The sequence below is a fragment of the Hypanus sabinus genome, chromosome 3 (assembly GCF_030144855.1).
Source record: "Hypanus sabinus isolate sHypSab1 chromosome 3, sHypSab1.hap1, whole genome shotgun sequence".
In the NCBI taxonomy this organism is placed as follows: Eukaryota; Metazoa; Chordata; class Chondrichthyes; order Myliobatiformes; family Dasyatidae; genus Hypanus; species Hypanus sabinus.
The window spans coordinates 27,383,612-27,410,519 of record NC_082708.1 but is presented as its reverse complement, the minus strand read 5'-3'; the positions used below and the strand labels follow the sequence as shown (position 1 = coordinate 27,410,519).

The following is a 26,908-nucleotide window of genomic DNA, read 5'->3' as shown; positions in this document are numbered from 1 at the left end:
CTCAACAGATGTTCCCTGGCCCTCTGAGCATGCCAGGATTTTTCAGTTTATTTTAATTGCGTCCTTTAAAGGGTACTTTTAATATGGGAACCTAGAAGGGAAAGAAAACGTTCTATAAACAAAGCACATGCTGCTTTACTCCTGTAGGACTGACAGTCTACAGAGGGTCAAAAGACATCACCTACTGTCCTGCCTGGGTCACCTGGACCTGGAAAAGAGCCAGGCGGCTAGGGTGATTACATTGGCGGTCTGTAGCTGCCTACCTGGGCCCTTTGGCCTTGCCCAGGAGCAGACCCAGGTAAAAGTAATGCACCTTCCCTGAACTCTGACCCTTTCTACGTCAGGAGCCTGGGGACCTGAACAGAGTGTGTAATTGAACATGTCACACCTAAGCAAGAACTCATCAAGCTGCATTGGTTTCAGAGCCAGGCAGGGTGGTGTGATCCTACAGGGGTGATTTTGTTAAAATTATTCCCACCCAAGTTTCTGGGTAACATCCTAACTCTGGAAATATTTGTATTCATTATAGGGATATATATTTGGAATGTCAAAGGGTAGCTGGGGACAGAGACGAGTCCAACCATTTGCATTTGACTATTGGTTGATTAAGGGGGGGGGGGGGGTCGACGTGTCCAATCCAATTGCTGAAAGTTCAAGCCTCACCCCCATCAGCTGATGTTTTAAAAAAACCCTGCCTGTCAACAGAAATGTAATACAACAAACAACGGTTGAATCACCACCGTATATTGAGAACACACTAAATTTTTAAGGGAAGTAAAGCAAGCTCGTGGAATTAAAGTTTTAAACTCACAACTTGTCATTAAGCTCACGCATTCCGTATGAAAGTGACGGACGTCGAGCACATTCTAGCAACGAACATACGAAGCAAACGTAATTCAGGTCTGTCAAGTAATGTTTGCGAGGTGTCAGCGCGGCTTCATCTGCCATCTGTAGAATACAACCAGTTCTGAAGCCACTCAACAGGAATCAACCTTAATGTTGTGTAAATATAGCCTAAGAACCAAAGATGGTGTCTAATCGTTTTATGCATTATGAAGTTTAAAACGCTCCCAACATTTTCGCAACCCTATATACACGCAAACAAAACACACGCCCTGTACAGGCATGTAGAAAATGATTATCGCTCCGTATCATTTATAACCCGTATCTACCCATAGAAATTCTACGAAAATGCTCTCGTGTATTTCATTCTACATAAAATTGGAAAAGCTTTCGCGTGTCTACAGGTAGTTCAAAGGTGATACACCTGGATGGTCAGGGATATCTCTTGCCGGACCTCTGGCCACGTTTGGTGTTCGCTTGCTTTTGATTTGGGGTAACTTGTTGATCAGATGGTCGGATTTCCTGTGTTGAAATGCGCGGGACTCCCATCACGGACACGAGTGGTCGAAAACAGAACGTCCCTTCTTTCACCAATGAGCAGTTGGCTCCCAGTATAAATAGAGATCGGTACAGCCGTTCCAACTACTTGAAGTGAGCTGGGTCAGACGTTGAGGAGAATGCAGGAGTTCTGGTGATCGCTTGTTATGTTGTTCCTCTGTCGTGAGGTAAGTACGATGGTTTTCTCTGCTTTCCCAATTTCTTTTGCTGAATTGCATAAGCCTGAACATTTTTGCATGAATTTACTATAAAGCGCTCAAGTGGTTGTATGACATAAAATAACAACTAATCCTTTATTTTACAGTAAGCCAGACAGAATATTCGAAACCAACAAAGGGAAAGCATTGAAACTCTGTGGAGATGGAGTTCATCTCTGCAATCCGTAGAGAAAGGGGAAGGTGGCAGGAACAGTCACTACTTCTCCCACTAATACAGAGACGTCCATTAGAATGCCCTCAGAGGTGGCCCTGGATGAGAGAAGGTTGTCGAGGCTTGTTTCTTGCAGAGGTTCTGCCCGCAAATGATGCCGGAGGGTGGCGGGGGGGAGGGGGGGTATCAATGGATGAAGAGGAAAAGAGAAATAAAGCTGGAACTGTGAAATATCAAACAATGAAAATATGTGGGGAATTAGAGAGAACCGGTAGCCATTACTTGCTAATGACTTTTCATCAGAACTGGTTCAGATGTGAATCAGGTGTACAACTCAATTGGAGAAGACCGCTAAAGAAAAAAAAATCTCGATTCTTTGAAATTCTGCTTAATAAACTAGTTAATGAACTACATGTTCTTTGGCATGTAGTGTTCTATGTTCTGCGGTTTAACCCAGTGAAAAGGCCCTTTGGCCCATTTCATTTGTGCTGACCTTGTGCTCGAAGATGAACCTAACCCTTCCCTCCTACATATCCCTCTAGTTACAGTTCTGAGATATTCCCAGATATTCTTCCACGAATTTACATTAGGCTCTTCTGAAGCACAGCAGGAGATCAAAATGATGGTGGAGAATTTAAGTTAATTAATTCTGATTTATAATGCATAATACCATGCCCGTTGAAACCAGATGCTTGCTATTATTCAGTTGACTCAGTGATCATAATTGCCTCATTTGTAATGTGTTGCGATACTTATTGGTAGGTTGGTGAATCCAACCTTTTGAAATCCAAATTTGAACCATCTAGGGTTTGAGCTCTTCACTGTTATGTTTATAATTCCAATGTGACTTATTACTTGCTTGTGGACGTTGTTGTACATTCCTTGGAAAAGATGTTTGCAAATCTTGTATCATCCAATGGGTGTGGATGTCTGTAGGTGACCTCTCCTCTTGTACTTGCAACAATGGAGAAAGGAGCTATTCATCCATTGGGTCCAGACCAGTCTTCAGTCAAGCAATCCCACTTCCTCTCCCTTATTTGCCTGTTCTAATTTCTCTCACACATGGCTATCAGTTCCCCCCTCCCCCAATCTTCTTTTGCCATTAAACTGATTAAAAGTTGATTTACTGTTGCCAATAACTAGTGGCTTCACTGCCTGGCTTGGAGGGACCACTGCATAGGATCAGAAAAATTTACAGAAAACGGCAAACTCAGCCAGCTCCATCCTGGACACTGTCCTCCCCGGCAGTGAGGACACCTTCAAAAGGTGGCATCCATCACTGAGGACCCCCATCACCACGGACGTGCCCTCTTCTCATTGCTACCATCAGGGAGGAGGTACAAGAGCCTGAAGATGCATACTGGATGTATTAGCCATCAGCTCAGAGAGAAGGCAGGAGAATGGGCCATGATGGAATAGCAGAGTAGACTCAATATCCCAACAGGCCTAAGACTGCTCTTGTATCTTATGGTCTTATTTCTGAGCAGACAATGAACTTTTACTCTTCTTGCATTTCTTATTTAATGACTTATCTACTTCTTACTGCAATTTATACTTTGTATATCACTGTACAGCTGCTGCAAAGCAACACGTTTCATGATGTATCACCAGTGATATCAAACCTGATTCTGATAACCTACCTCTGCACTGTGGGAGGAGACTAGAGTAGCCAGTGGGAGTCTACAGTGTCATAGAGGGAACATCCATATGTGGATGTAGGTGCTATGGACAGCAAGTTCACAGTTGACACTAAGATTGGTAAAGTTGTTGTCCCTATTGAGGGCAGTCTTGCACAACAAGATTACCTTGATAGAACATAGAACATAGAATAGTACAGCATATTACAGGCCCTTCAGCCCACAATGTTGTGCTGACCCTCAAACCCTGCCTCCCATATAACCCCCCCCCCACCTTAAATTCCTCCATATACCTGTCTAGTAGTCTCTTAAACTTCACTAGTGTATCTGCCTTCACCACTGACTCAGGCAGTGCATTCCACGCACTAACCACTCTCTGAGTGAAAAACCTTCCCCTAATATCCCCCTTGAACTTCCCTCCCCTTACCTTAAAGCCATGTCCACTTGTACTGAGCAGTGGTGCCCTGGGGAAGAGGCGCTGGCTGTCCACTCTGTCTATTCCTCTTAATATCTTGTACACCTCTATCATGTCTTCTCTCATCCTCCTTCTCTCCACAGAGTAAAGCCCTAGCTCCCTTAATCTCCGATCATAATGCATACTCTCTAAACCAGGCAGCATCCTGGTAAATCTCCACTATACCCTTTCCAATGCTTCCACATCCTTCCTATAGTGAGGCGACCAGAACTGGACACAGTACTCCAAGTATGGCCTAACTAGAGTTTTATAGAGCTGCATCATTACCTTGCAACTCTTAAACTCTATCCCTTGACTTATGAAAGCTAACACCCCATAAGCTTTCTTAACTACCCTATCTACCTGTGAGGCAACATTCAGGGATCTGTGGACATGTACCCCAGATCCCTCTGCTCCTCCACACTACCAAGTATCCTGCCACTTACTTTATACTCCGCCGTGGAGTTTGTCCTTCTAAAGTGTACGACCTCACTCTTCTCCAGGTTGAACTCCATCTGCCACTTCTCAGCCCACTTCTGCTTCCTATTAATGTCTCTCTGAAATCTTTGACAATCCTCTACACTATCTACAACACCACCAACCTTTGTGTCGTCTGCAAACTTGCCAACCCACCCTTCTACCCGCACATTCATGTCATTAATAAAAATCACAAAAAGTAGAGGTCCCAGAACAGATCCTTGTGGGACACCACTAGTCACAACCCTCCAATCTGAATGTACTCCCTCCACCACAACCCTCTGCCTTCTGCAGGCAAGCCAATTCTGAATCCACTTGGTTAAACTTCCCTGGATCCCATGCCTTCTGACTTTCTGAATAAGCCTACCGTGTGGAACCTTGTCAAATGCCTTACTGAAATCCATATAGATCATATCCACTGCACTACCCTCATCTATATACCTGGTCACCTCCTCAAATAACTCTATCAGGCTTGTTAGGCATGATCTGCCCTTCACAAAGCCATACTGACTGTCCCTGATCAGACCATGATTCTCTAAATGCCCATAGATCCTATCTCTAAGAATCTTTTCCAACAGCTTTCCCACCACAGACATAAGGCTCACTGGTCTATAATTACCTGGACTATCCCTACTACCTTTTTTGAACAAGGGGACAACATTCGCCTCCCTCCAATCCTCCGGTACCATTCCCGTGGACAACGAGGACACAAAGATCCTAGCCAGAGGGTCAGCAATCTCTTTCCTTGCCTCTTGGAGCAGCCTAGGGAATATTCCATCAGGCCCTGGGGACTTATCTGTCCTAATGTAGTTTAACAACTCCAACACCTCCTCTCCCTTAATATCAACATGCTCCGGAACATTAACCTCACTCATATTGTCCTCACCGTCATCAAGTTCCCTCTCAGTGGTGAATACCAAAGACAAGTATTCATTGAGGACCTCGCTCACTTCCACAACCTCCAGGCACTTCTTCCCACTTTTATCTCTAATCGGTCCTATCTTCACTCCTGTCATCCTTTTGTTCTTCACATAATTGAAGAATGCCTTGGGGTTTTCCTTTACCCTACTCGCCAAGGCCTTCTCATGCCCCCTTCTTGCTCTTCTCAGCCCCTTCTTAAGCTCCTTTCTTGCTACCCTATATTCCTCAATAGACCCATCTGACCCTTGCTTCCTAAACCTCATGTATGCTGCCTTCTTCCACTTGACTAGATTTTCCACTTCACTTGTCACCCATGGTTCCTTCATGCTACCATTCTTTATCTTCCTCACCAGGACAAATTTATCCCTAACATCCTGCAAGAGATCCTTAAACATCGGCCACATGTCCATAGTACATTTCCCTGCAGAAACATCATCCCAATTCACACCTGTAAGTTCTAGCCTTCTAGCCTCATAATGGCTATTGATCTGATGGTTAAATGGCCTGAGAAATTGCAGTGGGAATTGAGATGATGCATTTGGGGGTACCAATGAGTCCAGGACCTTCACCATGAATAGGAGTACTGCAATCTTTCGGGTCGTGTATGATGTTCTCCTAAGGGGTTGTCTATTCGAGTGGATATACAGGCAGACCCGGGATCCATGTATTCTGGCCAGTTTGTGACTAGGGGCTTTCAGACCTCATCATCCTAATCCTTTTGCTGCGTGCTGATCACCACGGGACTTAATCCAGGATGTTGGGGTGGACTTCCCTTAATGAAGTACGCCTGTACGTGGTTTCATTTAAAGTGGTGAGGATGGTGCACAGGCTTTGACACTACCAAGAGCTAAGCCCCAGATGGCTAAACTCCAGACTGCATCACTCTCGGGATCTCAGGAACCCACAAGCCTCTCCACCATGACAAAGTGATAATTCTCTATGCAAGGATTGACAAACTTTGTACATACGTTCAAAGTTCTATGAGAATAATACATATGGAATGCTGATCTTAAGCATTAAGGCACTGCACAAAAGAGCAGGGATGCTATGCTCCAACTTTATAAAAGAGTGGTCATCTTTGGCTGGAGTACTGTTGGTGTTTCTGGTCCTACATACAATAACAACATGGCACTGGAGAAGGTGCAGAGGAGGTTCTCCAGGATGTTACCCGGAATAGAGTTTTTGTTATAGGAGAGGCAAAGTCTTTTTTTCCACTGGAGTGGAAGAGATTAAGAGGAGACGAGATTAAAGTATGTTAAATTGAGGGTTATAGTTAACAATACTGCAGGAATCCATGCCTCTTGTCAGAGGTGAATGAAACTAGGGGATATAGATTCCACTAAAGGGTAAGAGATTTTTTGAGGGGATACCTAGAGGTGGTAAGTAGTGTGGTGGAAGCAGAGATGCTGATAAGGTTTAAGAGCCATCTACAAGAGCACAAATCATGAAGACTTTGAAGGCTCAGGGCTGGAAGATGGAATTAATTCAAATGGATGCCACTGGTCTGAGTGGACGTGTTGAGCTGAATGGCTTGCTTCATTCTGTGTGACTCTCCTTTCCTGGAATCGCAATTTGCAGCTGCAAGCCCTCACTCTTGTGAAATCTGTGGTTACAACAGCTGGAAAATACTACAGGATAAATGAGTCCTGAAGCCAGGCACCTCAACTGTATCTCAACAAGAACCGGCAAGCAAAGGACTTTAAAGTCCCTCAAGACCTCAGGTGAGTTTCTGTTATTGTAACTCTGAGCTTGGCTGATAACACTTATCAGTGGAACGTGTATTCTGCTGAATCCGGATAGGAGGTGCTTGACAGCGGGCAGGCAAGCCATTTGGAGGATCCCTCCAGCTGCTTTCATTTCCAGCGTACACTCCATGTTGGAGCTGTTCGAGGTTCTTGTTGCCATCCTGGATGCTTCTGTGCTAATTTGTAGTAAGGACCAGAGATTCCCTTGAGTGGAGTTGCTTTATTATTGTCACAGGTACAAATAAACTTTATTTTGTGTGGCATCTCTACAAAAAAGTTCATTACAACTGTGCAATGCAGTAGTTCAAGAGAAAACAGTAACAACCCAGATGTACTGTGTAATAATATTATTAGTAATACTTTATTGATCCTGAGTGGGAAATACTTTTTTTACAGTAGCAACATTGAAAAATGCACTTAGCAGTATGCAGACTTAACTAGTAATAGATACAGAATAATAATATACACAAAATGTACCACTGTGCAATAATAATGTATGAAATATTAAAGCAAAGACTTTTGTACTGTGATGTGTGATGAGCAAACCAGGCGGAGATGGGGGTCCAGAGTTGCCCCCCCCCCCCGTCAACTATGCTGCTATCGAGAGAGAGAGAGAGAAGAGGGGAGAGGGAGAGGGGGAGAGGGAGAGGGGAGAGGGAGAGGGGGAGAGAGAGAGGGGGAGAGAGAGAGGGGGAGAGAGAGAGGGGGAGAGAGAGAGAAGAGGGGAGAGGGAGAGGGGGAGAGGGAGAGGAGGAGAGGGAGAGGGGAGAGAGAGAGGGGGAGAGAGAGATTGATTTAGTATTATGGCTTCTTCGATAATTGTTTACTTTTGCTCCAAGGACACTTTTGCCTGCTTGTGTGAATCCCTGCTGAGACAGCAAGGCGGGGCCAGGTGATGGACAGTTGATGGATGGCTGGTACCCCGGCAGGGGAGATAAAAGCAGGTCTGTTCAGATACGCCATGGGACACTGAAAGAGCGTTGTGCACCCACAGGAAGGTGGGGGTTCGGAGGATCGATTCGGGGGAATCGATCAGAGGCTCACAGTGTGTGAAGGCAGACCGGTGGGCATAGTTTACTAATAAACACTTTTAGTTACAGTATCACCAGGTTCCAACGTATTATTCCATTTCTGCTGGTTTGGTAACCCGGTCACGGGGTATGTGACAGTACCGTGATGTGTGTTCTCCCGCTGCACAGACATGAACTGTTGTATATGCTTGTTGTATTCGGTAGGAAAGATTTTCTGTAATGATCCTGGTGACAGCGGAGCTGAATGAGTCTGTTTGAAAAGGTGCTCCGCTGCTTATTCTGTAAGTCATAGGGAGGATATGCCAGATTATCCATAATGAATAACAGTTCATTTAGTGACTTCTCCACCACTAACCCAAGAGTTTGGGTTGTAGCCAAGACCTGATCCAGCCTTTTTGAGTTTATTTAATCTTTTAGAGTCACCAGCACTAATGCTGTTCCCCTAACATCAAGCAGTTAAGAAGACCACCCTGCTACAACAGACCAGTAAAAGATCTCCAGCATCCTACTGCACACATTAAAGGGTCTCAGCTTCCTTAGAAAATAAAGTCTCTGCAGGGCCCTTGGCATCGTCGATAACCCCCGTCTCCGGTCAGCATTCTCTTTGACACCCCCCCCATCCCCCACCGTCAGGCTGGAAGTACCGTAGCATGGGACAGGGGTAGGAACTAGCTTCGTTCCCCAAGCAATGAGACTACCAGACTCCCTGCCACCACCCGGATCTCGCCAGCTATGAAGTGCCTGTAGTGTTGTACTCTTATGTTTTTAAACTTGTGTTGTAAATGCATCCTGCTATTTGTGAATTTATTTGTGGAAGTGTTACTTCGTGTTGTGCATGAGTTGTATGTACTGTTTTGTGCAACATACAAGTATACGATAAGGTCATTAGACATAGGAGGAGAATTAGGCCATTTGGCCCATCATCTGCTCTGCCATTCTGTCATAGCTGATTTATTATCCCTCTAAATCCCATTCTCCTGCCCTCTACCTGTAACCTTTGATCCCTAATTAATCAAGAGCCTATCAATCTCTGCTTTAAATGTACTCAATGACTTGACCTCCACACCCATCTGTGTCAATGACTTCTGCAGGTTCACTACCTTCTAGCTAAAGAATTCTTCATCTGTTCTGTCTAGTCTAGTCTGTCTGTCTGTCTAGTTCTGAGACTGTGCTCTTTGGTCCTAGAAATACCCACTATGGGAAACATCCTCCCTATAACCACTCTATCTAGATTTTTCAATATTCCATAGGTTACATTGAGATCATCCCCCCCGTCATTCTTCTAAACCCAGTGAGTACAGACACAGAGCCATCAAACACTCTACCTATGTTAACCCTTTCATTCCCAAAAATCATTCTTGTGAGCCTCATCTTGACCCTCTCCAATCCTAGCACACCCTTTCTTAGATAAGGGGTTCAAAATTGCTCACAACACTCCAAGTGCAGTCTCACCAATGCCTTATAAAGCCTCAACATGACATCCTTGCTCTCGTATTCTGGTCCTCTCAAAATGAATGCTAACATTGCATTTTCCTTCCTTAGTACTGACTCAAGCTGTAAGTACAGGATCTTTTACAAGAATTCCCAAGTCCCATTGCACCTCTGATTTTTGAAATTTCGCTCCATTTAGAAAATAATCGATGCCTTATTTCTTCTACCAAAGTGACACAATATTTCATCTGCCGGTTTTTTGCCCATTGTCCTAATCTGTCTCAGTCTTTCTGCAGACTCCCTGCTTCCTCAACATCACTTGTCCCTCCATCTATCTTCATATCATCTGCAAACTTGGACACAAAGCCCTCAATTCCATCATTCATATTATTGACATAGACATGAATAGAAGCATTTGCCAACACTGACTCCTGCAGAACAACAGCCAACTAGAAAAGACTCCCTTTATTCCCACCCTTTGCCTCCTGGCAGTCAGCCGATCTTCTAATCATGCTAACCTTTGCTGTGATACCATGGGTTTTTATCTTGTTGGGCAGCCCTATGTGTGTCACTTAGTCAAAGGCCTTCTGAAAATCCAAATAAACAACATCCACTGGTTGTCCCTTATCTATCTTGCCTGTTATTTCCTCAAATAATTCCAATAAATTTGTCTTGCAAAACTTCTCCTTAAGGAAACCATGCCAGCTTTGGCTTATTCTGTCATATGCCTCCTGAAAATATCTCGAAACCTCATCCTTAATGGACTGCCAACATCTTCGACTTGGACAAAATTACGTGTTGCAGTTATGAAATTGCAGTACAGGTAGACAATAAGGTGTGAAACCATAATAAGATAGATTGTGAGGTCGTGTTAATCTTATTGTACTTCGAGAGTCTTGTAACAGCAGGATAGAAACTGTCCTTGAGCCTGGTGATACATTCTTTCAGGCTTTTGTACATTCTGCCTGATGGAATGGTGGAGAAAAGATAATGTCCAGAGTGGATGAGGTCTTTGATTATGTTGGCTGTTTTACTGAAGCAGGGCGAAATGTAGTCAGGGACCATGGAAGGTAGGCATTTTACTGTGGTGTGCTGAGCTGAGTCCACATGTAGACACTAGACACTAGAATACTACAGCTCAGTACAGGCCCTTCAGCCCTCAATGTTGTGCCGACCCATCTGCAGTTTCTTGCACTCTCAGGCTACGTCCACACTAGACCGGATAAATCCGTAACTGAAGCTTTTTCTCTTTGCTTTGACCCTCCCCCGAAAACGGAGCTTTTCTAAAATGCCCTCCAGAATGTATAAATTTGAAAACACCAGATTGGGCAGAGCAGTGTGGACGGGGTAACTGGAGAAATCTAAAAACACTGTCATGACGTGCCGGAACAGATGGTGACAGCAGCACGCCATTTCATTGTTTTCTTGAACGCAACCTAACAATTTCAGAACAGACAGCAAAGAGACTGAAGCCAGGAGAGTTTACAATGTACTGAGCAAATACTTTGACCCATAACTTACTGAATAAGTATACTCACTTTGCCCTGTTTTCTGTCCTTGCTCATATGAAAGTGGTTTACCTAATTATGCAAGTACTTCTCTGACAATAGATGTGTAACAGCCTGATGTAACATCGTATGGAAATACAAGATAACACTGATGCAGACATGTTTTATACATTTAACAAGGTGCCTTATTGATGCAACAGAGTTCATCAGTTTTTAAATGTTTGTCATCAGCCGGGTCATACAGGAACCCACTGTCGGTTGCCTCCATACGCTCCAGTATTTGTTTTTTTTTAGTTTTAAGTCCTCCTGCGCTAGAGCCAACAGCTGTCCGTCGTTTGGCAACTAAGTTTTTCTAGTCTGTAACTGCACAAACGTGCACTTTCACTGAGAGATTTGACACCAAACATGTCGCTTGTTTTCGGCGGATGTCTCCTGCGCAGGCCCAGTAAGAGGAGATTCGCCCAAATACCCATTTTAAAATGTGGACTGAGGTATTTTCAAAAACGCTTGGTGTGGGCGCCTATTGTTTTTACGCAAAACCGGCATTTTCAAAATTATCCGGTCTAGTGTGGACGTAGCCTTCAGACAAAGCAGTTGCCAAAGCAGCTGTGATCCATCCAGGTAGGCTATAGTGAATTAGTAAAAATTGGTTAAAGCAGACATGCCAAATTTCTTTAGCCTCTGAGAAGGTAGAAGCACTGTTGAGCTTCCTTGGCTGTGGTTGGAACAGGCCGTTGGTGAATTTCACTCCTAGGACCTTGAAGTTCTCAACCCTCTGACCTCAGCACCATCAATGTAAAGAAGAGCACAAACACCACTCCGTTCTTGAAGTCAATGACCAGCTCTTTTGTTTGTTGACTAGAGGTTGTTGTATTGACACCATGCCAATAGGCCCTCTAACTCCTTCCTGCACGCCGACTCGTATTTGAGATATGGCTCACTACCATGGTGTCACCTGCAAGACTTTGAGTTAGAGCAGAATCCGGCCATGCAATTATCAGTGTATAGGGAGTAGGGAAGGATGGAGGAGCACCAAGATTGTAATAGAGGCGTTACTGCCAATTCTTGCTGGTTGTAGTCAGTTAATCAAGAAGTTGAGGACCCAGTTGCAGAGAGTGGATGAGGATATTGGCTTCCCCCAGGAGTCTTTAAGAACGTCTTGTTACAGCTGTCCTTGTGATGGTGCCTGTTTGAGGAGTCTCATGATGGGTGTGTGGTGATGGGATCTGCCCCACGGAATTGTTGGGCTCAGTTGGAGCCTCGAAGTGGGGGCATTTGATCCACTCAACCTGCCAATGGACTTGGAGGATTTTTGTGGTATTTCTTCAAGCTTGCTGGAGGTAGGCTTCATGCAGAGGGCAGGGATATCTCTGTTAGGAAGCATGGGTTTAACTCTGGATGTAATGTATTCACCTTTTTGAAAACTCTTTGCTGATGGAGCACTGTGGAGGTTCTGAATTTGAACATTGGAATTTAGTTTTCAGGTGGCCCTTTGTCTTTCAGTACTTTGGTGCAAAGCCTGGTTTGTACACACCAGTAAACTAGTTAATGATGACTTGGAGTTTGTTCTCTGCATACTTGATCATGAGCTTGGTTCAGCAAAGGTTGAATGGGGAGCATCAAGATTCAAGTTTATTTATCATGTGTACATTGAAACATACAGTGAAATGTGTCATTTGCACTTACAATCTCACACCGAAGGGTGTGCTGGGTACAGCACGCAAGTGTCACCACACATCAACACAGTATGCCCACAATGCTGGGCAGAATAACGCAGAACCCAACAAGCAACAAAATAACAGAAAAGTGAAACTCCTCCCCACCCACGCGCACACAGTCCTGTAACCCCAGGACAGGTGGCCTTCTCAGCCCCCAGCTTCCAGTGGACTTTGATTTCCCCCGCAGACTTTCAGAGCTTCCCAGACTTGGCGATACCTCGCTGACCCTGGAGGGGCCCTCGTCCACTAACTGTCGGCCTGACATCCACCAGCTGATGACAGATATCCCACGTCTGTGTCACTGGCCTTCGAACACAGACTGGAGGCTTGGCCTCCTGTCTGACCTGTAATACCCTCACAACCCTGTCCCTAAACCCTAACCTGACCCCTAATTCCCCACTGTCCCCAAATCCATCCTTGCAGATGTAAATAAAAATGATTTAAAAAGATCCTGTTGGAGATATGGATGTGGTGAACTACATATACCTGTCTGGACACGCCCCCCCCCCCCCCCCCCCCCCCGCTGACTGCTCCTGTGGCTCCTCCCACAGACCCCTGTATAAAGGCGATTTGAGGCACTGCTCCTCCCTCAGTCTCCAGGATGTTGTGTGGTGGGCTCTTGCTGCTGACGGTGCTTTCTTCTAGCTAATAAAAGCCTACCTTGACTCACGTCTCCGAGAGTTATTGATGGTGCATCAATGGATAAGGACAATGTCACCCTGCCGTGATCTTGGACACACTGTGGTGGTAGAGCAGCTGATTGGCATTGCGGCTTGCATGTAATGGTGTGGTGGGGACAAAATGGACCTGGGTTTCGAGGGGGAGTTGATAATTAGCAGGGTTCTTTAAATCCTCTTTTAGACAACATTAATGCTCCTTTAAGATTCATAAAGACCGTGTTTAATTGTCTCTGGATTCCTCTTGGTAATGTTGCATAATGGAAATCGTGTTTGTTGCAGCTTTCGATGGACTGAATCCACACTGACTTGGGAAGTGGTTCTTCTTCCATGGGGTTGCAGAGGACCCTGGCGGTGACCTTTGCCTTTGGCAGGCCCCTGATTACAATCTCATTTTTCCTTGCAGCTGGTCACGACTACAGCATCTCAGAAGCCTCCAGGCAAACCCTGCTCCAAATTCACTTGGAGGTAAGTTACAGATGTCAAGTTCCTCTTTCCCCAGGGGATAGGAAACCTCTGGAACATGCCAGCCTCTAAAAGGGGAATAACTCTCAAAAGTCAAGGTTGATTTATTTGGAATGCATGTATACACAGGTGCAATGAAATCTTTGCTTGTAGCAGCATCACCGCGTAGTATCTTAAAAGCAGCATTCCCAAGGAAAACATAAATTGTTCACAATTTTTGCAAGAAAACCTAATTAAAAGAAGAGGACCGATTTTAGTGCAAGGTGGACTGTGTGGTCAGAATGCTGCTAAATTGTAGTGATTAGGGTTTTGTTGATTCTTTCAAGAAGGGAATAGACATTCTTGAACCTATGATGTTGGACTTCAGGCCTCTCTAGATGTTTTAAGCAGGAATTAGAACGGTTTCTCATCACGTTTAGCTGAAAGTTATTCAGACCAGATAATTGCCTGGACCAGTTACAATGGTGTAGGGAATCAAGGAACCTCCACGTGCATATTTTTATAACTAATCATCTCACAGGAGAGAAAATTGGTTCTGGATTGGTTGGGAATATTTTCACAACTCATAATGTAACGCATAGATCCTGGGCAGATTGTTGGGGCTGACAGCCTTTGCCAGTTAATGACTTGGGCTTCCTTTAGTGCTTCTGCAAGATAAGTTGGAAAACAAAATGTGAGGTGGGAGGCAGCTGTCGATCCCAGGGGATCATGGGTTTGTTCCTCTAGTGGACTGTGTCCCCTCCAGGGCGCAAGCCTGGGTGGGAGGATTTGAAGAACCGGCTTTTGCCCATGCAGCGGGTGCCCCCTCTCCACGTCACCCATGTAGTCCAAGGGAAGGGCAAGCGCCAATACGACTTGGCACCAGTGTCATCGCAGAGATTGCCAGAGTGAAGTTATAAACAACATCAAACTGCCTTGGGGACCCTGGCTGTGGATTTCTTCCTCGGGGGTTACTTCTGAAGCTTTTCTTATGGGTGGGTTTGGCCGCAAGGCAGCGGCGGTTTAAAATAAGAGTTTTCCTTCTCCCCGAAACAACTGGTTTTGAGGTGCCAGTGGTCCACCTTTGCCCCCTTCTCTTGTCAGTAGAAACTGTTCTGCCAGGCCTAGTGGCTAAGCCACACATGAAGGCCAAAAGTTGGACTTGGTTGTCAGAGGCTGTTAGAGTCACACGCCCTTTGGAGCACTTTATAGGTAGTGGGAGCTTATCCCCATTACCACCATGGCTGTGACAACCTTAAGAACCAATCAGTGATAATGAATTTGGTAATTACTGGTCCCTACATACTAACATTTTAAAAACTCCGCTTGTTTTATAATCATACTTTGAAAAGGAAACGCAGTTTCACCATCTTCTGTTACTTTATTGAAGGTTTGGTTGGAGAATGGTGACAGATTGTTTACTTCCTTCCCGCACATCTGTAGGAGGACCGCACTTGAACATGGTTGGATTAAAACCCTTGGACAAACCTCCAACAAACAGTATAAAAATAATTGGAGCTGGAACAGCAGCATGTATTGCCGATCTTGTCACATTCCCTCTCGATACGACCAAAGTGAGATTGCAGGTAAAATGGCATACCGTGCAAGCACCAATAAATATCTCTTGTCAAAGCAGATACTTTCTCTTGACTATTGCTCTATTATCACTGGATATATTGGTTTCTTATTGTCAGTGTACCAAGACAAAATGAAATGCTTGTTTTACATACTGAACATAGGACACTGAAGTATGCTACATGCCGATCCTTTAATCTCCTCTAAGATCAATCTAACCCCTCCATTTTTGTCATCCATCTGTCCATCTAAGTCTTTTTGGTGTCCCTAATGTTTCTGCCAGTGCAATCGATGCACCCACCAGTCTGTATAATTTTTTTAATAAAGCTTGCCTTTCTCATTTTCCCCTAGACTTTCCTCAAATCACCTTAAAATTATACCCTCTTGTATTAGCTGTTTACTCAGAAAAATCATTACACAGTGCATAAAGCTAGAATCAAGTAAGACAATAACAATGCAGAATAAGGTGTAAAAGCTATCGAAAGAGTGCAGTGCAGAGAAATGATAAAGTGCGAGATCATTATGTGGTAGATTGTGAGGCCAAGGATCTATCTGGTCATAAAAGAGGTCCATTCAGGAGTCTGACATCCGTGGGATAGAAGCTATCCTTGAGCCCTGGTGGTACATGCTTTCGAGCTTTTTTATCTTCTGCCTGATGGCAGAAGGGTCTTTGGTTCTGCTGGGTGCTTTACTGAGGTACTGAGCAGTGTAGACAGTCCACAGGGAGGTGGACAAAGACCCTGCACATGAGAATCTAAACTCATTTGGAATCAACACTTCTGCTGTCGATGTGAGATGGTGACCTTGGGTTTGGTGGAGTGGTGTGACTGGATGGGCATCTTCCTACCGAAGAGTAGGAGCAGGAAAGCTTTCAGTCTTTTTTGCCATTCGAAAGATCATGACTGATCTGATTTTCCAGCTTCCCGATTACTCAAAATCTGCCCCACAACATATTCACTGAAGTGACGTATTGGGCAAAGAATTACGAAATTTCTCAGCCTTCCGAGAAATGAAACTCCTGCCTCTCTCTAATGGGCAATCATTCATTCTAACCTATCCTTTCTTGTTCTACATTTCTATTGGTATCTATTCAAGTATAGCTTAGTCATTTCTTTAGTTTTTCCAGCAGCAACTTTCTTTTGCATAGAATGAATGTGGAATGTGCCAAGCGGCTCCATTAATGAACAACTAGCCAAAGTAGGAGTATTGTGAACAATTTTGGGCACTTTATCTAAGAAAGGATGTGCTGGCACTAAAGAGGCTCCAGTGGAGGTTCTCAAGAGTACTTCTGGGAATATATGGGGAGTGTTCAGTGGCTCTGGGCCTGTACTCTCTGGAGTTTAGAAGAATGAGGGAGGAATCATTGAAACCAATTGGGAGTGGAGAGGATGTTTCCTATAGTGGGAGAGTCTAGGACCAGAATGCTCTGCCTCAGAGTAGAAGAATGTCCCTTTAGGACAGATGTGAAGGAAATTCTTTACCACAATGAGGTTATGTCACTGGATATATTTGAAGTGGAGGTTGATGGGTTCTTGATTGGTAAGGGCATCAAAGGTTATGGGGAGAAGGCAGGAGAATGCGGTGAGAGGGATAATAAATCAACCATAAGGAAATGGTGGAGCAGACTTAATGGGCTGAATGGCCTAATTCTGCTCCCATGTCTTGTGGTCTTGTGCTCAAAGCTGGAGGCAGCGTGATGAAAGTTCGTCACTGCCCAGTGGCCAGGGTTCAATCCCTCCATTTCACTGCCCAGTGACCCGGGTTCAATCCCTCCATTTTACTGCCCAGTGACCCGGGTTCAATCCCCCACTGCTGTCATACCATGAATGTGTGGGTTTCCTCCGGACACTCTATTTTCCTCCCACATTTTAAAGCTGTGTGGGTTAGGGTTAGTAAGTTTTGGGCATGCTATGTTGGTGCTGAAGCATGGTGACACTTGTGAACTGCCTCAAGCATGTATTCGGACTGTGGTCACTGACACAAACGGTTAACTGTCAGCTAACTATTACTTGGATTGCACTACCTGTATGTATAATCTATATTTTCATTTATATTTATCATTATTATTGTTATGAGCAGAGAGACAACATTTGCCGGAAGTAAATTCCTTGTATGTGCACAGGTACTTGGCGACTAAAGTCTGATTCTGATTCTGATAAATGGAGGTGATGCTGGATGAAAGGGTGCTGAAGATGTGTAGAAGTACAGCTTCCAGCCCCTAAGAAGGGTCTAGGTCCCAGATGTCAACTGTTTGTTCGTTTCTATGGATGCTGCCTGAGCAGAGTTCCTCCAGCAATTTGTGTGTTTTGCTCAGTGTGTGGCTGCCTCTCTGTATATTATTGATGCAATAAGAATAGGGAAACTAGATGCTTTGGCAAAGTCAACTACGTGCATTTCGTTGGAAGAGGATATGCAGAAGTTTGTGGGGTGGTGGGTGGAGAGAAGGCGCCAAGTCAGTCTGTTGTGAAGGGCGTAGCTGCTGATGGTAGCAAGTTTTAAGAGCTGAATGTCTGGTTTTCTTTACAGTTCACTTTAATTTAAAAACTGAAAATACACTAATGTTTGAGCAAATTGGGTATATTGGAATAATTTAGCCACATGATGCATCATTTTTACTTATCTTTGATTTGCTAGAAAATTAAAATAGGTATTGACGGCCAAATTTTTTACTCCAGTCCTGATTGAAGGGTCTCAGCCTGAAACGTCAACTATACCTTTTTTCCATAGATGCTGCCTGGCCGGCTAAGTTCCTCCAGAATTTTGTGTGTTACATCTATTAAAAGCTGTTTATCAAATGTTTATCAACATTTAAGACGCACCGAAACAGGTACTTGAATGAGCCAGCATGAGAGGCATGGATTTAATGCAGACGCTCTGCACAAGAGATTCTGCAGATGCTGGAAATCCAGAGTAACACATACAAAACACAGGAGGAACTCGGCAGGTAAGGCAGTAACTATGGTGAGAAATAATCAGTGGATGGTTGTGCTTGAGACCGTTTGTTCATCAGTACTGATGAAGGGTATCAGCCTAAAACATCAACCGCTTATTCCCCTCCATTAATCTGCTGAGTTCCTCCAGTATCTTGTGTGCACTATGTGGGATTAGCATAGACAGATACTGTATGATGGTTAGCATAGACACAATGGGCTGAAGGATCTTAAATTGCTTAGACCAGAGGGGGTGGGATGAAGCTAAGAGCTGGAAAGGTGATTGGCGAAATTTATTTCAGAGCTGGAGAAGGGAAAGGATCATGGGACAGGAAGCCTTGGGAGAGAGAAAGGGTTCCCTTTCTCTTAGTAAAAATCTCTTAGTATCTCTCCTTTCAGTTAGTCCTGATGAAGGGTCTCGGCCCGAAACGTCGACAGTGTTTCTCCTTATAGATGCTGCCTGGCCTGCTGTGTTCCACCAGCATTTTGTGTGTGTTGACTGAGAAGAGGCAGATGGACTTCAACCCAGGTAAGTATGAAGTGGTACATTTTGGTAGGTCAAATATGATGGCAGAATATAGTATTAATGGTAAGACTCTTGGCAGTATGGAGGATCAGAGGGATCAGAGGGACCAGATCTCATGTTGATGTACAGTACATGTACTGTGATAATAAATTTACCTTGTAACTTGAACTATAAACCAGGTGACACAGTGTGTATATGGGGCTACCTTTGGAGATTTAATGGTCTCACTTGATAGGTTAGTTCTAACTCTATTTCTCAATGGCCTGTAAAATTCCACTTACTAACAAATTTGGCATCCTGGAAGAAATGGTTTTGCCATTACTCTAATGAAATCAGGAAGGAGGGATTAACTGGAGAGTGGTGTAGAGGTTTTATGTAGTCCATAAGTGTAGGTTCACAATGATCAAAGGCAGAAGAACAATGTACCATAGATCAAATCCTACACAACTCCATCATGTCTACAGACTGAGTCACGTTTCTTTCAAATCTTATTGCTGAAGTAAAAGTCTATACTTTTAGATGTTGCCTGGATTGGGGAGAAGGCCTTATGAAAACAGGTTGAGTGAACTCAGCCTTTTCTCCTTGGAGCAACAGAGGATGAGAGGTGACCTGACAGAGGTGTATAAGATGATGAGAGGCATTGATCATGTGGATAGTCAGAGGCTTTTTCCCCAGGGCTGAAATGGTTGCCACAAGAGGACACAGGTTTAAGGTGCTGGGGAGTAGGTACAGAGGAGATGTCAGGGGTAAGTTTTTTTATGTAGAGAGTGGTGAGTGCGTGGAATGGGCTGCCGGCAACAGTGGTGGAGGCGGATACGACAGGGCCTTTTAAGAGACTTTTGGAAAGGTACATGGAGCTTAGAAATATAGGGGAAGTCTACTAATCTCTAAGGTAGGGACATGTTTGGCACAACTTTGTGGGCCAAAGGGCCTATATTGTGCTATAGGTTCTCTATGTTTCTAGGGGACATCCTGTGAGCAGAATGAACCAACACTAAATGAGCTATCTCACCTAATCTGCTGAAAGAATTCAGTGGGTCAAGCAGAATCCAGTTTTGGTTGAAACTCAATGTTGACTTTTCCTTTCTTCCACGAATGCTGTTCGACCTGCTGAATTCCTTCAGCAGATTTCTTGTTGCTCCAGACTCCAGCGTCTGCAGTGTCCAAGCTGTATCTCAGTTTTGACAACTTTTAGTTACAGTTCCCTTTGGTAGATGCCTTAGTTTGGTATGTTCCTAAATTCAGCATTTGATAAACTTAGTTTTGGATGTTCCCTAGCATGAGAAAAATGCACACAGTATGGTATAAACAAGAGATTCTGCAGATGCTGGAAATCCAGAGCAACTCATGCTCAAAGATGGAGGAACTCAGCAGGTCAGGCAGCATTTATGGAGAGCAATAGTGTCTATATTTGGTCATTAGGGTCTCTGCCCGGAACATTGACTCTTTATTTCTTTCCACTGACCTGCTGAATTCCTCCAGCAGTTTGTGCATGTAGTATAATATGCTGTACTTCTCTTTCCAGAGGGACACCTTTGCACCCTTTAAGATGTTGGAAGAACATCTTAAAGGTCATCTTTAAGATGTTGGAAGAACATGTTGGAGGATGTTGTTGTTGAGTGGCTCACTGAGCTACAGCTTCGAATGAAATGTTGTTGATCTACTTTGTTGGTCTTTTGTGTCCTATAGATAGCAATGTTTCACTCGAAGTTGCACTGACGATGTTGCCTAGCTGGGTAGCGAAACATCTGCAAACTAACAAGCCACTCAGCAACAGTGCTGCACCCTCTCTTCATCATGCTTAGTCTTTTCACTAATGCTATGTGAATTATGGTGTGAGGATGAAGGCTGCTTCCCTCCCCCAAGTCAGCGAGTCCCCCCACAGGAACAGTGGGCTCAGAGGTCTGTATGTGCACGAGGCAAGAGGGCAGTTGGCCCCTTGGGTAGATGAGTTGGCAATTCTGAAGTCTGAGGCTTGGAGTTCAGGGTTTTGTCCTCGGCCCTGGAGTTGAGGGTCCTCTTGTTGGGTTGATACCCAGGATCGAAGCCTGAAGACCCATTGAAAGTCTGGAAGCTGAGGCCCAATGGCCAATGCCCTGGGTCTGTGGGTCCATTGGGCAAGTCAAAGGCCAAATGTCTGCAAGTCCAGTGGAGGCCAGAGGCCCGGATGTGGCCTGGCTTGGGACTGGAGGACTGCATATTTGTGAGTGGGTGGGAAGGAGGGAGGAAAGGGGCCATTGTCGTTTTATTGTTTCTGCTCAACGTTGTGGACATAGTTTGTTGGTGCTGGAATGTGTAGGAACACTTGCAGGCTAACCCCAGCACATCGTTCGATTGTGTTGGTGGCTAGCGCAAGTGCCACACTTCCACTGTACAGTTCATCGAACACTACAGGCCCTTTGGCTCACAATGTTGTGCTGACTTTTGAAACATTAAAATCAATCTAACTCTTCCCTCCTATACAGCCCTCCAGTTTTTTTTTATCATCCATATACCTATCTGAGTTCCTTAATGCCCATAATGTATCTACTTCTAACACCACCCTTGGTAGTGTCTACCTCTGATATCCCGTCGATACTTTTCTCCAATCACCATAAAATTATGTCCTGGTATTAGCTCTTTTCTGCCATGGGTGTGGGGATGGTGGAAAAGTCACTGGCTGTCCACTTGTATTGTACACCTCTATCAGTTTACCTCTCTGGAATAGACATAGAACAACACAGCACAAAAACGGGTCCTTTGGCCCATCTCATTTGTGACAAGCTATTAATCTGCCCAGTCCAGGGGTTCCCAACCTTTTTATGTCATGGACCAATACTGTTAAGCAAGGTGTCCATAGACCCCAGGTTGGGAACCCCTGGCCATAGCCCCATCAACATGCACCCAGACCTTAGTCCTTCATGCCCCTCCCATCCATGTACCTATCCAAATTTCTCTTAAATGTTGAAATTGAACTTGTATTCACCATTGTCGCTGGCAGCTCGTTCCACACTCTACTTTCAGTGAAGAAGTTTCCCTTTGCATTCCCCTTAAACATTTAACCTTTCACCCTTAACTCATGACTTCTAGTTCTAGTCTCATCAACCTCAGTGTTAAAAGCCTGCTTGCATTACCCTATCTATACTCATAATTGTGTATAAAACTATCAATTTTCCCCTCATTCTCCTGTGCTCCAGGGTATAAAACCCTGACCTATTCAACATTTCCCTTTAACTCGGGTCCTTACACCCTTGTAAATTCTCTCTTCATGCATTCAATCTCATCCTCAATGTTTCAATATGCACGTGGTACATAAATGAACCAGAATTTGTCTGAACAAGGAAGTGGTCTGACTATTTATCTGTGGTATTTTGGTAAGACTCTAGTTTTCAGTGTGTTGCTAAGACAAGGACTGGTTTGTTTAAGTGGGAATTTTTTTTCTCTTTCGCTTCCTATGAAGATCGAAGTTATTGGTTTCCTTTAAGTGTTAGATGACTGTTGATCTGCAAGGAGTTTTGTACATCGCTGTGTGTGCATTTCTATGGGAGACTGAAGGAAAACTGGCCTGTCTGGGCGCCATTTGCTGTCTTCTCCTGACCCTAATCATGTTGAAATTGAGATGGTCACTGCCCTTTCTTTACACAGAATAATCTTTGTCTTGAGGGCTGAAGAAAAATTAAGTATGGAAGTATTTTGGTTCCTATTTCTGTTGTCAACAGCTAATACTGGATCATCATCTTGTGGCTAATATTTGGGACCCTTTAGAAAAGCATCACAGTACAAGATCTTCAGCAGAATACCTGGGTAGGCCTAGTGAGTGAATGGAATTCATTGGCACAGTTTGCAGAAAAGTGGGCATCTATTTTGGTGACAGAAGGATGGTGACACTTGGAGACTGCCCAGCATAATCATCGACGATTTGTTTCTACGCACAATGACGCACTTCACTATGTTTCAATGTACAAAAAGTCTAACTTTATCTTTCTCTCCAGTGACGCTTAGCTTGGAAATTGGACCAATACAATTTGGAGTTCTCATTGATAGGATGGTAACTTTTTTTTTAATCACCATCACTGCATTCACATCAAATTAGAATTAAACCTTGTACCATGCAGATTCATTTATTTCACGTAAGGAGAACTGTTGGTTAGGGGAGGAATCTCCTCAATGGAACAGTTGTATGAAGCAAGAGTTGGTGTTGTTTGCAATTTGCATCCAGTTTATGGAATGCCGTTGAATGCGAAAACTGCCTAAAAAGTGAAAGAATTTCCCCCAATATCTGCGTATAGAAACCTTGTGAAAGTAAAACATTTTTGTATTGATTTTGCCTAAGAATAACTAGTGACCTCCGAGGACTAAACTGTATAATATCCTAATGAGAGATTAACATTAGCAATTAATTTTAATATAGAAGGTATATAGGAAGTAACTTGTACAATATTATATTAGATTTTAAATAAATTTAAACAAATAAATTCCTTCTTGTCAACTGTAATTTAAAAGAATTGTTTTAACCGAGGCTGTGGGTATTTTCCTTGCTTTCCCTTCAGTTCCAATTAGGTCATTGGATTTGTATAAAACTGCTAGACAGTGTTAACCACTATGTTTACCTAATTTGGTGTTCTAATTGCTCCTGCCTGCACAGGACACATATGACTAATAATAGATTTGAATTTACACCCTTTTCAGAATTGTCTGTTGGACCTAACAAGGTTACCTCATTTAACTGACTCTGGCCAAAATTATCTCCTTTTGAATGGTCATGCCATTTTGACCCATGATTACTACTTGATTTTAAGATGGCAGATATGGTTTTGTCTCTGGTTAACAGTTAACTCTTATCCTCCTAAAACTGGCATGTTTAGTTAAAGCTGGGCTTTATTCTGTGTAACAGATGGATTTTGTGCGTTTGTGTGTGTGGCCTGCTGTGTGAAGTTGGGTTGGGATTTCCAGCATTTTCTTTCGACAAGAGAAAGCAACCTGTCTGTGTATCACAGATAATACTCCTGTTGAGAACAGACTCTTATTTTGGTACTCTACCTACATGATCTATTTTTCCTAGCCAGCTCCAGAACTACAAACCAGCAGTCTGTCGGTAGGAGATCCTAATTGGCTGAATTGACTTGCTTCTCTGCTTGCTGGGTCTGGTACGGAAACACCAAAGCCCAAGAGTGGAGAAGCCGACAAAAAACAGCGCCCACAGTCAAGTCCATCACAGGAGGAGCCCCCCCCCCCCAATCATTGAGCACATCTACAAGCAGCACTGATACAAGAAAGCAGATCTATCATCATTTGTCTCCATCCTGGACATGTTCTCTTCTCGCTGCTGCCATCAGGAGCTTTAAGTCCCACACCACCAGGTTCAGGAACAGTTATTACCAACAACCATCAGCCTCCTGAAGCAGCACAGATTACTTCACTCACTTCAATACTTGACTGATTCCACAATCTATGGACTCACTTTCAAGAACTCTACAACTCATGTTCTCAGTATTTATTTACTTGTTTATTATTATTTGTTGTATTTGCAGTTGTGTCTTTTGCACATTGGTTGTTTGTCAGTCTTTGTGTGTAGTATTTCATTCATTCTATTGTATTACTTGTTTCCTGTGAATGCCTACAAGAAAATGAATCTCAGGGTTGTACGTGGTGATACACATTATATGTATTTTGATAATAAATTTACTTTGAATTTTTTATACTCCAAACTAATTACCCAAAATGAATCTACTCTTCCATGTAACTTGCAAACTCTCTACAACAGCGGTTCCCAACCTTTCCATGCCCCACACCCCTAGGAAATTTTTGATTAATGTTTGCACCCCCTACAAAAGTAATATCACATCTGAAGATGAAGAAGTCTAATTTCTAATTTTTGAACCACAAATTGAACCACATACAATTCTGCAGGTGAACAAATTGAACTTTAAAAAATAAGCTTTTAACTCAGTGCATAAAATGCAAATATAAATTGAGTAATTAGATTCTAATTTATTCAGAAAAAAATGTAAACAGTAAAATCTACCCCAATTGTGAACATAAAGTTCAATGACTTCTTTGCTCCTGCTTCCCATTCATGATTTTGTCAAAACGTGGAACTTTCTTGCTGACTGTGATCCGCAGGTCTGCCTGTGGATTCAGGTGATTCCTAGATTTTGTCTTGATTGACAAAAGAGAACTGAATCCAGATTCACACAAGTATGTTGCTGCAAATGGAATGAGGACACGGAGTGCTTTTCCACCAAGCCTTGGGAACATATCCAGTGCTGCACACCAAAACTCCTCCAAAGTCTTGCTTTCAAGTTGCATTTCAAGAGCTCGATTTGTCCGCAAATCAATAAGATCTTCCTTCAGCTCTTCATCATCTGACATTTTCTCCAAATTGTAGGAATATGGATTCATGATCCATTCTTCTGAAATCTTCACGTCTCTAGCAGCAAAATATCCATCAAACGATTCTGACAACATTTCCAAATGAGCCACAATTTCTTCACGCACAGTAGGAGTTATGGATCCAGCATCATCAACCATCTCTTCTAGTGAAGGAAAATTTGAGAGACTGCCTCTTTCCATCGTTCGACGTCAGGTCAAAGACATAACTTTTCTTTGAAGGCATTCAACTTTTCACAAGCCTTCAATATGTTTATCCCATTTCCTTGAAGAGAAACACTCAGGTCATTCATACGAGTGAAAATGTCAGCTAAGTAATTCAGCATTTGGGTGAATTCCTGTGATTCCATTGCCCCAACCAGATCAAAATTCACGCTCCTCCAGAAAAACTTTGATTTTTTTCCCGCATTTCAAAGAAGCAGGTTAAAGCTTGTCCTCGTGACAACCAACAGACTTCTGTGTGGAAAAGCAAAACTGAATGCTCACTTCCCAGATCCTCACAAAATGATTTGAAGATGCGATGGTTCAAAGCACGTCCCCAATCCAGTTGATGTTCTTCACACAAGTATCAAGGACTTTCTTCAAATTTGGAGGCAATGTTTTTGATGCCAAAGCATGCCAGTGAAGAAAACAATGGGTAACTTGCAAGTCTGGAATCTCCTTTTTCATCAATGCAGAAAAGCCAGATTTATTTCTAAGCATTGCAGGTGCCCTGTCAGTGCACACAGAACCAATGACTTTGATATCTAAATCATGTTTGACAAAGAAGTCTTTCACCAGCTGCATCACATCCTTTGCAGTTGTGTTTGTTTTCAGATCTTTACAAAACAGGAAATCACAGCACCATCATTGACATACCTCACTAATGTGATGAGTTGACTACAACTGGAGACATCAGTTGACTCATCCAACTGAATAGAGATTTCAAGAGGGCTAGCTCTGACATCTGAGATGACTTAGTCCAAAATATCTTCACTCAAATCACTGATTTGGTTGTGAATGACATTATTTGATAGGGGCACCTGTTCAAATGTTTTTCTTGCTTCCTTGCCCAGGATAATTGTTGCCATTTCCAGTTCACATGGCTTGATGAGATCTTTTGCAATTGAATGGGGCTACTTGGATTTGGCCACTTTATATGCCACTTGGTATGAAGCAAGAATTAGTGGTTTTTCAACAGAAACAAAACCTAATTTTGGAAGAGTTCCTTGTAAATCAAAACAAGCTCTTTTGACTTTCAATAACCCAACATCATGTCCTTCAACATCAGCTCCACCATGCTTGTTCTTGAAGTGCTCTTGAAGCTTGGATGGCTTCAGATTTGAGTTGGAAAACACAACGCTACAAAGAATGTACTGGGATTTTTGCAAGCCATCATTTCCTGTTGTGCAAGTGAAACCAAACTACACATAATCATCATTCCATTTCCTTCTTTTTGACATGATGAAGGGTTAAGGGTAAAGAGAAAAATATGAGCTAATATGAGAAAAACTATCTGACTAAGTCAGGGATGACCACTTTACTCAACCAGACATGCCTGTAGCAAAGTATCGTGAGAAATACACTTTTGAATATTATATTATGATATTATCTGCAGTTACGCCAAGATAAATCGTCAGGTGGAAATGCTACGGGGACGCGATGTGACTTTTTAGGCTACTCTCTACTGAATTTACACACCTATTTCCGATGATT

The 26,908-nt window shown here is 43.4% G+C and overlaps 1 protein-coding gene across 1 annotated transcript in view; it reads left to right on the top strand.

Annotated features, from left to right (window-relative positions):
• Nucleotides 1-1,488: 1,488 nt before the first annotated feature.
• LOC132391128 (mitochondrial uncoupling protein 2-like) overlaps nucleotides 1,489-26,908 on the top strand; it is a 41,716-nt gene continuing 16,296 nt past the window's right edge. The window contains exons 1-3 of the mRNA XM_059963937.1: nucleotides 1,489-1,568; nucleotides 13,776-13,837; nucleotides 15,257-15,399. Coding sequence (XP_059819920.1) covers nucleotides 15,274-15,399 — 126 coding nt within the window. The 5' untranslated portion in view covers nucleotides 1,489-1,568; nucleotides 13,776-13,837; nucleotides 15,257-15,273. The remainder of the gene's footprint in view (nucleotides 1,569-13,775; nucleotides 13,838-15,256; nucleotides 15,400-26,908) is intronic.